The sequence below is a fragment of the Elaeis guineensis genome, chromosome 9 (genome assembly GCF_000442705.2).
Source record: "Elaeis guineensis isolate ETL-2024a chromosome 9, EG11, whole genome shotgun sequence".
NCBI lineage: Eukaryota > Viridiplantae > Streptophyta > Magnoliopsida > Arecales > Arecaceae > Elaeis > Elaeis guineensis.
The window spans coordinates 5,283,906-5,298,403 of NC_026001.2; the positions used below are offsets into that span (position 1 = coordinate 5,283,906).

Genomic DNA, 14,498 nt, shown 5'->3' on the forward strand with positions numbered 1-14,498 from the left:
CCTGCAGCTCCTATCTGGGGTTAGTGGTCTTTGATTGTTAAGAAACCAATTCTCTTAGACTTAGTAAAATATATGTATAATTGAACTACCAAAGTTGCATTGAACCATTGTATAAACCTTGGAAGAGACTACCGCATTCGATTTATCGCCAACAAAAGCAAAACTGGCAGTTTTATTTCCTCCTTTAAAAATGGATTATCTAATTTAGTTTTATTTAGTTGAGATTCCTAGTATAAAACGTCCAAGTCAGCCTCAATTAGTTGGATTTCACATAAAAATATTTGGGGTCCTACACGGGTCATGCAAATTGTTCAAAATAAAAAAAATGAAACGAGACTCTCCATTTTCTCCTCAGAAAATAAAAAAATAAATTTAACATAAGTCATTATTTAATACTTAAGTAGCTAAATTCACCTTCCACATTCCAAATATCACAGCCATGGGATGGTTATTACAAAAAAATATTAAAAATTAGGGCTTCGGCTCTCAGAGGTATCCAAACCTTCCATCCGTTAAGGTTTCTTTTCTCCATCCTCGATCTAATCTCATCCAATAACCTTAGCTTCAGGGGTTTTATAGCTGTCGCAGTTACGGATAGCTTCTCTCGTTCTACCAGATACGAGATTTTCTCCTCGAAGTTTTATTACTGTTTTCATCTCTTCTCAATTCTATTTGATGTCAATACAGATCAGAAATCGTTGCCTTTTCTGTTCTTTTGTCTCGGTTTGATATCAATTTAGATTTTGTGAGAGAAATTATAGATCAACACTTCATTTTTTGAAGAATGCTGTATCTAAATTAGGATCTTCATAGCTCCAGAGTAACTCCATTAGTGAATTTTTAGTGGTTGCTATCTTTTGAATGCATTTTTAATCAATTTTATTTTTACCATGTAGCCAAATTGAACTTTAAAAATTAAAATGTATGTTTTGACGGAAAATCAGCATGATATGCTGGACTTCGCCATTTTTAGTTTTTATTAGCTTTCAGGGGAATTGATTCATACCTTAAATGAATAAAGGAATTGCAACTTGGTGTGATCTTTTGTAGTTGTTTTATTAAATTTGTGTAATTTTCTCAAATGTGCTTGCCATCTCATCTCAAGGTGTAGGAGCAAGATGTCTCACCGGAAGTTCGAGCACCCTAGGCACGGTTCCCTTGGGTTTCTTCCCAGGAAGCGAGCCTCTCGCCATCGTGGAAAAGGTTGGTTGTGACCACTGACGGTTTTTTGCAAGATTTTCAGTTTGATTCTTATGTTACACACCTGTTTTTGCCTACTGGAATGTTACATTACGCTCTTCTGCTGAGTAATAGCACCCATATCGATGCTTATATATATATATATATATATAATGGATACGTATATGTACGTGTACGTGTGTACGTATGAATAGGTATATGTATATGTTTACGGATATGTATATATATTCACTCTGTGACCTCCTTATCGTCCGCCAATTTTTTTTTCCTACCATATATTTACACCATGTCGCTATTTTATATTTTCTGTTCTCTACTTTCTTTTAACCATATTGAAAGCTGTCTTTGTTGTTTCACCTTAAACTACACAGTTTTTTTTTTCCTAATTTACCTCTCCTTTTCTTTTGTTGTAATGATATTTCTTGGATGCATAAACGACCTTTAAAACCTGAGCTACTTTGTGTCCTAACTTCTTGTGTATGGGCTTTCTTTCACTGTTATCAGTGGTGGTGCGCGGCCTCTTGTTGAATTGCTTCTAAATTTATATAATATGATGGTCTTTGTGTCCATTTTTTGTCGAAATCTTACATGACCTTTTTTGTGTCACTTCTTGATGCAGTGAAGTCTTTTCCAAGGGATGACCCAACCCTGCAAGCTTACAGCATTCCTTGGCTACAAAGCTGGAATGACACACATTGTCCGTGAGGTTGATAAACCAGGATCAAGTATGTTGAGTTTAGTTTATTGTTTGCTATATCTATTCTTAAGAAGCTTCTCTTTCTAGAAGTATATATATGTGCTTGCATGACATATATATATGCATATATGTATGTATTTATGTATATGTATGCCTATTGCAAACAAGATAACATGTAAATTTTACCATCACTTGCAGTCTTTGACTCTTAGGTGAGTTTAACAATTCCTAGGTGCTTGTTTATTACTGATCTCGTCCTGCTATAAGTTCAGCACCAGTATCCTTATTACCACACCTGACTCCAACTAGAAAAGGACACTTTTGTGTGATTTCATTATCTTATTTGTTTTCAGTCATATCTTTCATATATTCCCGGAGGACATCGACATTTTTCTTAAGCATCTTTGTTTATGCTTTAACCTGCATTATTGCTTCTTTCCCCCTGTTTTGACTTAGTGCTTGGCTATATTCTAGAATTGCTGTAGTCATATGCATATGCCTTTTATTTTAGTGATACTAGTTGAATTGAAATGAATTTGCCTGGTCTCTTGTTTTTGCATTCACTTCACGAAGCCATTTTCTCTGCATCTGTGAAGTATGCATAGCTCGGAAGATGACATGCCTATCTGGAATTGTTCATGCAGAGCTTCACAAGAAGGAGACATGTGAGGCTGTGACAATTATTGAAACCCCACCAATGGTTGTTGTTGGGGTTGTGGCTTATGTGAAGACACCATGTGGTCTTCGTTCTCTCAATACTGTTTGGGCTCAGCATCTCAGTGAGGAAGTGAGGAGGAGATTCTATAAGAACTGGTATAAATCCAAGAAGAAGGCATTCACAAAATATTCCAAGAAATATGAGAGTGAGGAGGGAAGAAAGAGATTCAAGCAGAGCTAGAAAAGATGAAGAAGTATGCTTCTGTAATCCGTGTCCTGGCTCATACTCAGGTAAGCTCGTTCTACAAACAGTCTGCCTGCTCATGCTATTAGCTTTTGTAACATTATTTAGCTTCTTAAGGGTTTATTTTTTCTATTTTCCCAGCTGTAAAAGCTAATGCACCCCTGTTGTTGCAAATTAGATTGATCCATGCAAATGAGTAGAGACGTACTTTAGATTGTCTTTTAATTAGTAAATAGTTGCTTTAGTCAATTGCATAACACCTAAAGAGTTCTGCATACCCATATTCCAAACCCTATGCTCTGAGATGTTGTCAATTCTGGTACTATGTGCCTCTTTTGATGATCTTTACCATTTCCTTGCTCCCTGGATGGCCTGAGCTGCCATGAAAGCAGAAATGAGTTGATACATGATCTTGAATGTTCTCCAACTTGCTGAATGTTCAATATACTTTCTAAAGTTTTCTTTTGGAATTCATATATTTTTACACACTCCATGTCCATGTCTTTGTTCTTTTCTGTTTTGATAAGTATTTTCAAAAAACTCAAATGGGATTTCTGGTTGATCAAATCTTCCATCAGATCAATTTTCTGTAGTTATTGGTCTGTGAATTTTGAATTTTGCTAAATGTATACAAGTTGATATTGTGATTCATCTCAACTGAGGATGTTTGTGGCATCTGTTCTATCAGATAAGGAAGATGAAGGGCCTGAAACAGAAAAAAGCTCACCTCATGGAGATTCAAGTGAATGGAGGGACAGTTGCACAGAAGGTGGACTATGCTTACAACTTCTTTGAGAAGCAAATCCCTGTCGATGCTGTCTTCCAGAAAGATGAGATGATTGATATCATTGGTGTAACTAAAGGTAAGGGTTATGAAGGTGTTGTCACTCGTTGGGGTGTGACTCGCCTTCCCCGTAAAACCCATAGGGGTCTCCGCAAGGTTGCTTGTATTGGTGCATGGCATCCTGCCAGGGTCTCCTTTACTGTTGCTCGTGCCGGGCAGAATGGATATCACCATCGTACTGAGATGAACAAGAAGGTTTACAAGCTTGGCAAAGCTGGTGACGAGTCACATACTGCCATTACTGAGTTTGACAGGTTATCTCAGGCCCCATCCTTTAATCTGGCATTTTATCAATAGAAATAAAACTATAATTACCAACTATGCCATTTTGTAAGCAAATATCCACGAAAGCTTTCATGTTAGAGTAAAATTATTACATGTTTACTTTCTATAGCGGTGCTTTAAGATCAAGAAAACTTGAGAATCATGGTCATGCGTTAATTTTTTTTGGGAGGTTCACTAAATGCATTTCTTGTTTATTCAGGACGGAGAAGGATATCACCCCAATGGGTGGCTTCCCCCACTATGGTGTGGTTAAGGATGATTATGTTATGATCAAGGGATGCTGTGTTGGTCCCAAGAAGAGGGTGGTCACGCTTCGCCAATGCTTGCTGAAGCAGACCTCTCGTGTTGCTCTTGAAGATATCAACTCAAGTTCATTGATACTTCTTCCAAGTTTGGGCATGGACGTTTCCAGACGACTCAGGAGAAGCAGAAGTTCTACGGGAGGTTGAAATCTTAAGTCAGGGTGAGGTCATTCTGTGAGTTAGTGAACGAGATGAGAAACTCAACACTCCAGTGTTTTATCGCAAGTTTGTAGTTTTTTCTCATTTTTAAAATCATTAGATTGTGATTGGGTACCCAGACATGAAAGAGCTGATTTTTGCATTTGTTGTGATCTGAGTTTCAAAAATTTTAAACTTTTAATGTTGACAGATCTAATGCTGTTCTTTCTTTTTTGAATGCAGATATTCCTGGTATTTTTATTTGTACTATTTTCCGAGAAAATTTTGTTTTGACTCTTAACTTTGCTGTGTTTCATGTACATTGATTCCATGCACTTAAACAATTCAGTTCGATCCTTAGATTTAAACTGCAATGTGATCTTTTTGTCCATCTCCTTTATGGCATCACATGACCATCATATTGTAATGCAAAATTGTTTTAGGACTAAAATAACTCCAATTGCTGCCGTCATCCCCTTCTTGCCATCACTGGCATTCCCAGACCATAGAGCTGGGGGAGTTTGCCCGGCTGAGAGGGAGGAGCTCCAGCGGGAGAACGAGACGGCGGTGAAACTGCAGCGGATGGCTCTGCTGATGGAGCGCCGGTCTTGGCCATTTGCCTTGCTGCAGAAAAGTGTAAAGCTGAATGAAAATTCTATCTTGCACCAATTCTTTATCAAAAAATTAAATTTCAGATGAACTAGTAGTTAATTTAGAGAAGAAAAAAAGAGGTGCCTGAGCTGAAGGTATTCATGTGTCTCCTTCCTTTCTTTCTCTAAGAGGTAGTGAAGGATTAATTAATGGATAGAGGGCGACTAGCAGGAAGCATCTGCTGTTGTTACCTAGGTAACACTTGCATTCACTTTTTGGTAGACTTGAAACTATTGTTGTAGAACAAGAATAGCAGCACTTGCATGGCCATCCAGAAAGAACAAGGGGAAGAAGCTAGCAAAGAGGCAACAGCAAGTAGAAAACATAAAGAGAAGAAGAGAAGAGGTGAAGAACATGGAAATGGAGAGGATGAGTTATAATGGGTGGAGTATGGGGAGTTTTTATGTTATATATTTTTCCATAAATCTAATCTGAGAGGAACTAAGAGGAGAAAGATCTCTCCTCTTTCTTTCTATTATTTTTGATCTCCCCTCGTGGCTTCCATGCTCTGTTTTGCAATTTTGCTTGAACATTTCTTGTAAAAACTTGAACTAAAGCCGAATCTGGCAGCTCAAGGTCTCATCTTTTGCCGAAAAGATCAAACTTGTGAGGAAAAAAAAAAAACATTTTTTATGTGAAATTGTATGGTTCATTCCTTTTTTTTTTTCCCTTAAAAGGCCAAGGAGTCAACCCCAGATCAGCCAACAAAAACCTTTCCAATCTCTTTAGTCAATGATTCTTCCTTAAGGTAGCTTACCAAGGCATCTGGAGATAGATGGTGGACCATAATAATGTTTAGCTTAAAAGGAACCTGACACACACGGCATGCTCTCGAACAATTGAAAAGAACATGACTGACAGTTTCATCAAATCTCAGGCAACAATGGCAGTGTCTCTTTCCGGCGCAACACCAGCGATGATCCGATGGGGTATTCCACCTATGCAATCCCTAGACCACCCTGGGAAACCATCCTTCCCAACAGCTTCTTTGGAGGGTTGGATATAGGGATCGCTAAGGATAAGATTCTTCCAGCCAATCCTGACCAAACATCTAAGCAATAAAATCATAATTTGATTTCCTTTCGCCATTTACAAACAAATCAATCACCCTTTAGATTCTCCACTCTACCAGAGCCAATTGTTGTAGGTACATGATTAAGAGGAAAGGATGATAGCCAAGTATCCCGGAGAACATGATTTCGTATCTACAATCCTCCGTTTGGTGCTTGGGGTCGTTCTTGGTTGACCAATTGTACAGAGGAACCAAAGGCGGAGCAACATTTCCGATCACCATATTTCGCCCTTGTCAAGGAACTCCGAATGTTAATTACCTCCGAAAGAAGCTTTGCTGCATGCTTGGCTGAAAGGATATCCTCACAAGAGACCGAAGCTATGATCCTAAGACCGCCCACTCTAAGTCGATTGACAAAGGATTTCATTTCCCATGTCATTCGGTGAACTTGCTTCACGCTATTAGATGATCCTATAGAAATTCTCTCATTAAATGCTCGAGCTTAAGGATGACTGATCTAAGGATAGCAATATTTGTCATCAAAGAAATTGAAAGAGCGCTTACGGCAATCCTGCCCATCAGGGAAAGAAATTTTCGTTCTCAGCCCTTCTTTCAGTAAATGGGACCCGCAAATAATACCCAGTCTCATCACATACATTTGACCCGTTTTCTAGATATCGAACAGCAGTCTAGAGCCAGCCTCCCAAACACCTCAGAATTGCTCGTCATGGCTTGACAAATTCCCATATGACAAGGGAGGCGCTGATTGGTGGAGCTGGCATGCTTTCGACATGAATATGCAAAAATCTCAGCCTACGGTACCCATCTAAATATTTTTCGTTTTCAATCCACAGCAATATCATAACCAGAAAGATTCCTCGTATCGATTCCAGCACCCTACAAGCAATAAACAACTGTAATGACACAATGTCCAACATGGAATACATTTTGATGGCTTGGCCACTCGAAAAAACTTTAGCTCACTGGCCCAACATGAACAGGTTGATTCTAGCTTTACATTTAAGCGACTGCACATACAAACACAAGTATAAAAACGTGCTTAGAAAAACATAGGAAGCTCAAATTGGTTTCAAGAATCAAAGAATTACTGTTCTATCATTCCTACAAAAACATAAGGAAATTGTACAATTTCACAGCAGACATCAAACTTTGGACAACAATAAATGGAGAAAAAACCTAACTACAAAAACACAACCAGCCACATTCCAAAGAAGGCGGCAGGTTACAAGTAAAATTCAGCAACCACCTACAATAAGTTCGAGTGCAAACTGTTTTCAAATATCACGGGCAAAGCAGGCATATGAATATTTATCTTGCATTAGAGGAGGGCTTATGCATCATCTAGAGAGTCCGTCTGATCTTAACCCTGACTACCACGGCCTCGACCACGCCCCCCCCTGCCACGTCCTGCCACAACAATGATATCAGCTATCTGGAATTATTCCCATAAAACATTCGAGTACTGCTTAATGACACATGCACTATAAGTAAGAAGGTATCAAACGGCAGGTAACGGTCACCACACTTATACAACTGCGTTACATACGTAGCTGGCCTTTTTGATACCCTAAAATACATCATGGCGCTCTAATAAATACTCTCTTCACTTCACCTGGTACAAATTCCAGGACTCTGACAAACCAGTATGTTTGGAAAAAAACAAGAGAATGCACACCGCACATCTCCAAATAAGAAAAGTTCGAGAACATTTAGATGGCTTAAAATTGTAGATGGCATCTTTCCCAAATATAACATTTCTCATGGTATGTGAGAAATGATCAAAATCTTCAATTTTCAAAATCTCAGAAAATTATAATAGATAATTGACACCGAAAACATTGCAAAATGTGCTTTCGATCTTCAAACCACAAGTAGAGAGAGGAAGGTGAGAAAAGATATTGAAACAAATCACTAAATTTAGATAATAATACTGAGGAACAATGTGTCAAGCAACTAAGTACGAACTCACCACGTCCTTGTACCCTTGGCTCACCATTGTCATATCCACCTGATTCATGCTGCATATCTCTGCCACCATAGCCGCTGCGACCATAGCCGCCACCACCATAGCCGCCGCCATAGCCTCTTCCACGTCCATAGGAACCACGGCCTCTTCCAAGCCCCCTCCCTCTGCCGCCATATCCACGTCCACCATCCCAACCTCCATCAGCATCATAATCTGCCATCCCATTGCTGATCCCTGTACAACAGAAGTATGAGATCAAGAAAGACACCGTGGATTAGTATGCAAACAAAATGCAGGTTGAAGGATACTGACAACATAAATTCAGAGTTTCTTTGACTTATGCAAAGCACACCAAGCCATATGGTCTTTCTATTTTCCCCCTGGGTGGTGAGATGTCCAAATTGAGTTTATGATATGTAGGATTACAGAAGTAACTCAGATATTTAAGGAACCCTAAAGCTATCATAGGCTCAAGGAATCATAAAGCAGTTCAACTCTAACAATATTAGAATCAAGCAACATTACTAAGATCTAAAAAGCAGCATCATTGACAAGAGTACTGATTTGAAATATGTGTCCTGAAGCAGTAACATCCAAGCAGCCTATGTTGTCATTTAATCCATGTTCTATTTAAACTGAAAAATTCATGCATAATTCACTATCACATAGATAAGCACTGTACCTCTACCCCTGCCTCTTCCACGACCACCACGTCCTCTACCACGACCACCAGATGGCAAGGGCTCTACATTTATGCAATCAAATATGCATGTCAATATGTATTGGCTACAAGGATGATAAAATTGCATCCAAAAGGCTTACCTCCTTCATAATCAAGTTCTGTTGAAGGCTTCACCTGATCAGCTGGTATGGGTGGTTGGTATCTGCATAGAAAAGTTACTAACACAGCTGAGCAGAGAGACAATGAAAACATAATCAACAAAAGAGTACCCTAACATGCTATGCATACCTACTGCATTATCTTGACATCCTAAAACATGCAGTAACAAGTGCACATATAAAATCCATGAAGGAAAAGCCAGCGACACAAGACTGACATAAAAAATTTAAAAAAGAAAATGAAACAAAAACTTGAAAGCTATACGCCAATGATGTAGCCACTTTTAATTGTTAAACTAATTTCACGCCAATATCAATGAAGATCTGATTTATCTTTCTTAAGAATGAAAACACACAGACTGCTAACCAACCTAAAAGTTAATTACCTGTTGCTCTGTTTCTAGTTTAAGTTAATTGCTTGTTGCTTTGCTTCTAGATTCAATAGGTTTAACGGAAGAGTTATAGTGCCACTATCTAGGTATAAGTCCATCTAATCTAAATGTTTTGAGCATTTGGCTAAAAGAACGAAAAGGATCCCTTCAAAAAGACAGAAATTTCAAAAAGACAAATTTTTAGATTTTTTTTTTTTTTTTCAGAAAAAAGTTCACATTGCAAGAGAATCAAAGCAAGGAAATAAGTTAAGGCTTTTCAATGCTAGTTATGATAAAGAACTTCTGTAATACCTGCCTGTACTGATAGTTCAATTAAGGTCTAGAGCTACTGACTCAATGAGTTGCTGATTGTTACAACATACAAGTATAGCTTTACATATATTGATAGCTCAGTTTTAAGACTATAGAAGGAAACACGAAAGTAAATTGGCTGACTTCCAAAGATAAACATACGTTCTTCACATGTACATGTAAATATGCAATGATTCAAGAACATGTACTTATATGATGCTGAAAATAATCCATTATTTGTCGACAATGCCCAAGATCACATTGTTCATAATAATAACATTTACCCTGGGGAGGACGTATCCAGCTCCTTCTTGGACAAAGTTATAGTTATCATTGATACATGGCGGGTAGTTTCAAGGCTGTCAAAAACATCTGTTAGACCAGAAGTTGATTCTGACAACGAACCAGAAACTGCATCTATTGAAACAACAAAAAGGAGAAATAACTAATGCTGCTTACGGGAGAAGTCCTTCTTCCAATGGCTCCCACGTATCAGTTATATCAATAGATTCAATTTTTGTGTTCTGATGGAGACCTGCAATCCTCCTCTGAAGCGAAAAATGTGGTTCTTTAATTGAGCACATACTACTTTATCAGATGAAATATATGAATAAGCACACTTTCAAGCAAATATCAAAAGTGAGTTTCAGATGTAACCTTGATCAACTCCACAATCATGACTGTCTTGTTGATGGCTCTTCCCATAGCTTTGATAATGATTTCATTAGATCCCTTTTCCTATAAAGACACAGGAAAGAAAATTAAATAGGATACTAATTTGTAGGTTATCACAGAGCAAACTGATTATATACACATACCTACATACATAAGTACCTATTTACATAGGTACAAATACATGCATCAAAAGGAAAAGGGATATCGCCCAATTACAATCCAGATAATCGAGGGTCTTGGGAGAGGCAAACTTGGGACAAACCTAACCTTTGGCATTTTTTGTTATGCACAAAGTGGCTGTCCAAGGACTCAAACTTGCACCATTGAGCTTGTCAGTCCAAGCCATAGTTCACCATCTCGATATCGGACCTCATACTACTATCATCCTATTACAATATTGGCACGTGATGCATTATGAGACAATGAGGCATAGCAAGTGTTGGTACTAGGGGTACAATCAAAGCCGAGCCAAATAGTTAGAAGCTCGAGCTTGACTCGATTAAACATACTCGAATTCGAAACTTGACTCCAGATCAATCAAGCCTTAATATTCCAAGCTTGAGCTCGGTTCGATGAAAAAAGATAAAACTCGAGATTGACTTGACTCGACTCACATATCAACTAAGCCATACTCGATCTCGAATTTGAGCTCAAATTCGAGCTTTAACCTACTAATATTATATATATATATTATAAATAAAAATAATATTATTAAAAATATATATAAACTTGGATAGGTTTGCGAGCTTTCGAACCAAGTATCCTGCTATTCAAACTCGATAATAATCGAATCGAGTCGAGTCAAGCTCACGTAGCCGCAAGTAGCTCAACTCGTTTACATTCTTAAGTGGTACGGTATAAAACTACATACTAGTTCGATACTAGTATGGTACGATACGCCTTATATGGTATGGTGCCGACCGGTATAGTGAATCTTGGTCCAAACCTTTTACCATTGTATCAAGCAATGGTGCCTATATATGTTCATACAACATATTTATATTCACATTTAGGGATGGCAATAGATCAAATATGGATCAGGTTAGCCCATACTCATATCCGTCCAGCAAGTAAAAACCCCATTACCCATATTCGCCCCGTAGCCGCCTCGGATGGGGTCAAGTAGAGATGTGGGCCGGGTTGGATTGGATAGATAAGAGGAATTTGTCGGGTCGAATTGAGTACATATAAACAATATAAAATCATTGTAATTTTGAAAAAAAGATATATATTAAGATAATATCGGGTTGGGTTCAGGTCAAGGCATACCATTACCCATATCCGATCCTAATCCACTTTGAATTTTTTTATTTCTAGAACCCATACCTGCCCCGGGTTCCAATTGGGTCAGGTATCTGGCGGGTCGGCTAAAATTGCCACCCCTATTCACATTTAGATGATTTATAAACTAAAAGATTATAAAAAAGATAAACTCACATTTAATAATTTAGACCAATAAAAGTTTACAAAAGAGATAAAGATGAGTTGCAACGAAAGGGGAAGACATGCATATGTTGCATATGGGATTCCAATTTTGAGCCCCCTTCTCCCTTCAGATTCTGATGAATAAAGTTATCGGTGTCATAAGTAGTAGGAATGCTAATTATTCGAATCTTACAGGAATGACACAAATAACAAATTTTAAAGGAATCCATGAAACCATTATATAACTATAGTTTCTAGTGCAAACTGCAAACAACCATAAACTTAAGTAGCGGAGGCCGCATAACTTAAAGTCCAATACAAATCTATGATAAAGAAAATAGCACTTGGAGCTCAATTTTTATTACAGATATAAGAAAGAAAATGACTGTTTTCAAAACCTTTTATAAGGAGATCAATGCATTTTCAGCTACTGTTGTCTTCTGTTTGCATGGTCCTAGAACAAGGATTTGGTCTGAAAGATATTGATACCCAGCTATTCTTTAGTTAACCTTTTATGATAAAGGTCCAATTTTCTCAAAAAAGTAATCATATCTTGCTAGGAACAGATCACACTGTGGAGTGCCAAAGCAAAGAGTTCTGCAATTTTCACAACAACTATAATAATAAATGAACAATGGAACAAACAATGGTTATGCCATCCAATATATTCCATACTTAACAGCAAGACTGAAGAGTGACGGTGAGGTCTGTGTACAAGGCATAAATTTGACACATTATATCCCTCCGCCCCCTTCTTTTTTTGGGTTTTATGGTAATAAATCTTCAAGAACAATTGCATAAAAACTTGCTTCAGTTTCAGTCACATACAAAATGTGATGGGATAAGAAGTGAACCAGTTCTGCAAGCAACATGGACTGTGTTTGTGTTTTCAGATTGAGAAGGGGCAATGGGACAGGAGTTCTGAAGAATGGTTAAACATCAGTTTCCAAATTGAATTGCTTTAACATGTGTACAGGGCCTTACAAAGTTGGATGTACAGTTCATCTAGATGTTCTCAAGACCATTACAGAGTTTGCACAGGGCCTTCATATAAATAGTTGGATGTATACATAGATATACATACGTATATATAGATACATAGATATACATACGTGTATATAGATTCATAGATATACATACGTGTATATAGATACATAGATATACATACGTGTATATAGATACATAGATATACATACGTGTATATAGATACATAGATATACATACGTGTATATATATACATAGATATACATACGTGTATATATATATATATATATATATATACACATACGTATATATAGATACATATATATACATATATACATGCATAAATACATGTATATATCCAAATATACATACATATACATACATACACACACATACGTACATACATATATATATATACATACATATATGTGCGTCTGTATGTGTATGTGTATGTACGTGTGCGCCTATATAAAAAGAGGACTGCATTGAAATACACGATGAATAGTGCTTGGAAGGCGGGGAACACACGCTATTCTTCTATTTCCTCTTATTTTGTTATCAGTGAATTACAATATTATTAAAAACCTTATGCATCAAGCTGGAGACATAAAAATTTAAGGGAAAAAGGAGAACACAAAAAAAAAAAAAAAAAAATCCTTTGCACCGTAATTTGGTTATCAGCATATTTCAGTGTATGAAAAAGAGAAGTACACTCATTAATCCTATGAAGCAAGCTTGAATAAATAGGAATCACTAGAAAGTAAGAAAGAACTACCACGTCAGAAAACTTATGCACAAAATTTGGGCCAAGACTATAACAAAAATTTCGACCTTTCACTCTATGATCTAATTTCCCGTACCAAAACATTCCAAAACCAAATCTTCTACAAAAAAGGAACAAAGGAAGCACCTGGAGCAAGGTCGTTGCATACGTGATGTAGTTCCTCGTCCTCCCTTGTGTGGTTATCCGAATCTCATTCTCGTTGATGGGCGTCTCTGCTCTCGGCTTCTCCACCCTCTGGTACCGATCCATCTACAAACCCACCAAACCACCTTAAAATCAAACAACAGCACCAAAGACAAGAACTCAAAAACCCTAATACAAAAAGAATCTATAACCGCAGAGATCTCCGAATTAAGAAAGAGATCGAAATTTCTCAAAAGAAGGACAACGACAGCACAAGATTAGGAGAAAAAATCCGCACGAACAGGGGCTAGAATTAGGGTTCGGTACCTTTTCTCGACCTCGATCCTACTCCGAGAGAGGAAGAAGACCGGTTCTTTTTCTCGGTCCCGCGTCAGAAAATGGGAGCCATAAAGGACAGACGGTATTTATGGGACAAGAAGTGAGGGTAGGGTTCCAGGTCGGAAGTTATCGGGCAAGCCCGTCACGTGAGGTGCAGATCAAAGACGGCGCGCGAGCGAGATTTGACACGTGTGATTATCCCGTCACCGCTTTAATGCTAGGTTATCCTCATGGTCGTGGAAACTTCACTCTCCTAGATACGATGGGCAGTGAAGGAAGAATTAATAAGGAGGAGAATGGATATTTCTTCTAATCATCTTGATAGTGTTTGATCGATAAACTAATATTTTTAAAATAAAAATATTAATTTTTTTAGATATTTATTCATCATCTCTATTTAATTTTATGTTTGGTTGGAAATCCACGGGGCTCATCGAGAATAAGATGATGTTATTACTTAATCTAGAATAAGATAAAATTATTTTTTATTGTAGATCTCGAATAAGCTATTTCATGATCCAACATGAAATAGCTTAAATCAAGTAGAAAGAAATAAAATATAATTAATATATTTTTGATTGAAATTGCTAAATTCATAAGCCTCACTATCATTTCATAATGCATTTGA

At 37.5% G+C, this 14,498-nt stretch overlaps 1 protein-coding gene and 1 pseudogene across 3 annotated transcripts; one reads left to right on the forward strand and one right to left on the reverse strand.

The window, feature by feature from the left end:
• Nucleotides 1-457: 457 nt before the first annotated feature.
• On the forward strand, nucleotides 458-4,809 carry LOC105051982 (large ribosomal subunit protein uL3-like; annotated as a pseudogene).
• A 7-nt stretch (nucleotides 4,810-4,816) lies between these two features.
• LOC105051981 (uncharacterized) lies at nucleotides 4,817-14,010 on the reverse strand. 3 transcript variants are annotated; one of them, XM_029266698.2, is made up of 9 exons: nucleotides 13,859-13,965; nucleotides 13,535-13,677; nucleotides 10,198-10,278; nucleotides 10,000-10,088; nucleotides 9,825-9,899; nucleotides 8,840-8,901; nucleotides 8,700-8,762; nucleotides 8,021-8,251; nucleotides 4,817-4,991 (listed from the first exon to the last, which is right to left on the reverse strand). In XM_029266698.2, the coding sequence occupies exons 2-9, from the start codon at nucleotides 13,655-13,657 to the stop codon at nucleotides 4,837-4,839; spliced, it is 879 nt and encodes a 292-aa protein (XP_029122531.1). In that variant the 5' UTR covers nucleotides 13,658-13,677; nucleotides 13,859-13,965; the 3' UTR covers nucleotides 4,817-4,836. The 3 variants fall into 3 exon arrangements, with proteins under 3 accessions (XP_029122531.1, XP_029122530.1, XP_010930953.2); XM_029266697.2 differs by having other exon boundaries at nucleotides 4,822-4,991; nucleotides 13,535-13,657; nucleotides 13,859-14,010; XM_010932651.3 differs by lacking the exon at nucleotides 4,817-4,991 and adding an exon at nucleotides 7,091-7,458 and having other exon boundaries at nucleotides 13,535-13,657; nucleotides 13,859-14,009.
• Between the last annotated feature and the right edge of the window lie 488 nt (nucleotides 14,011-14,498).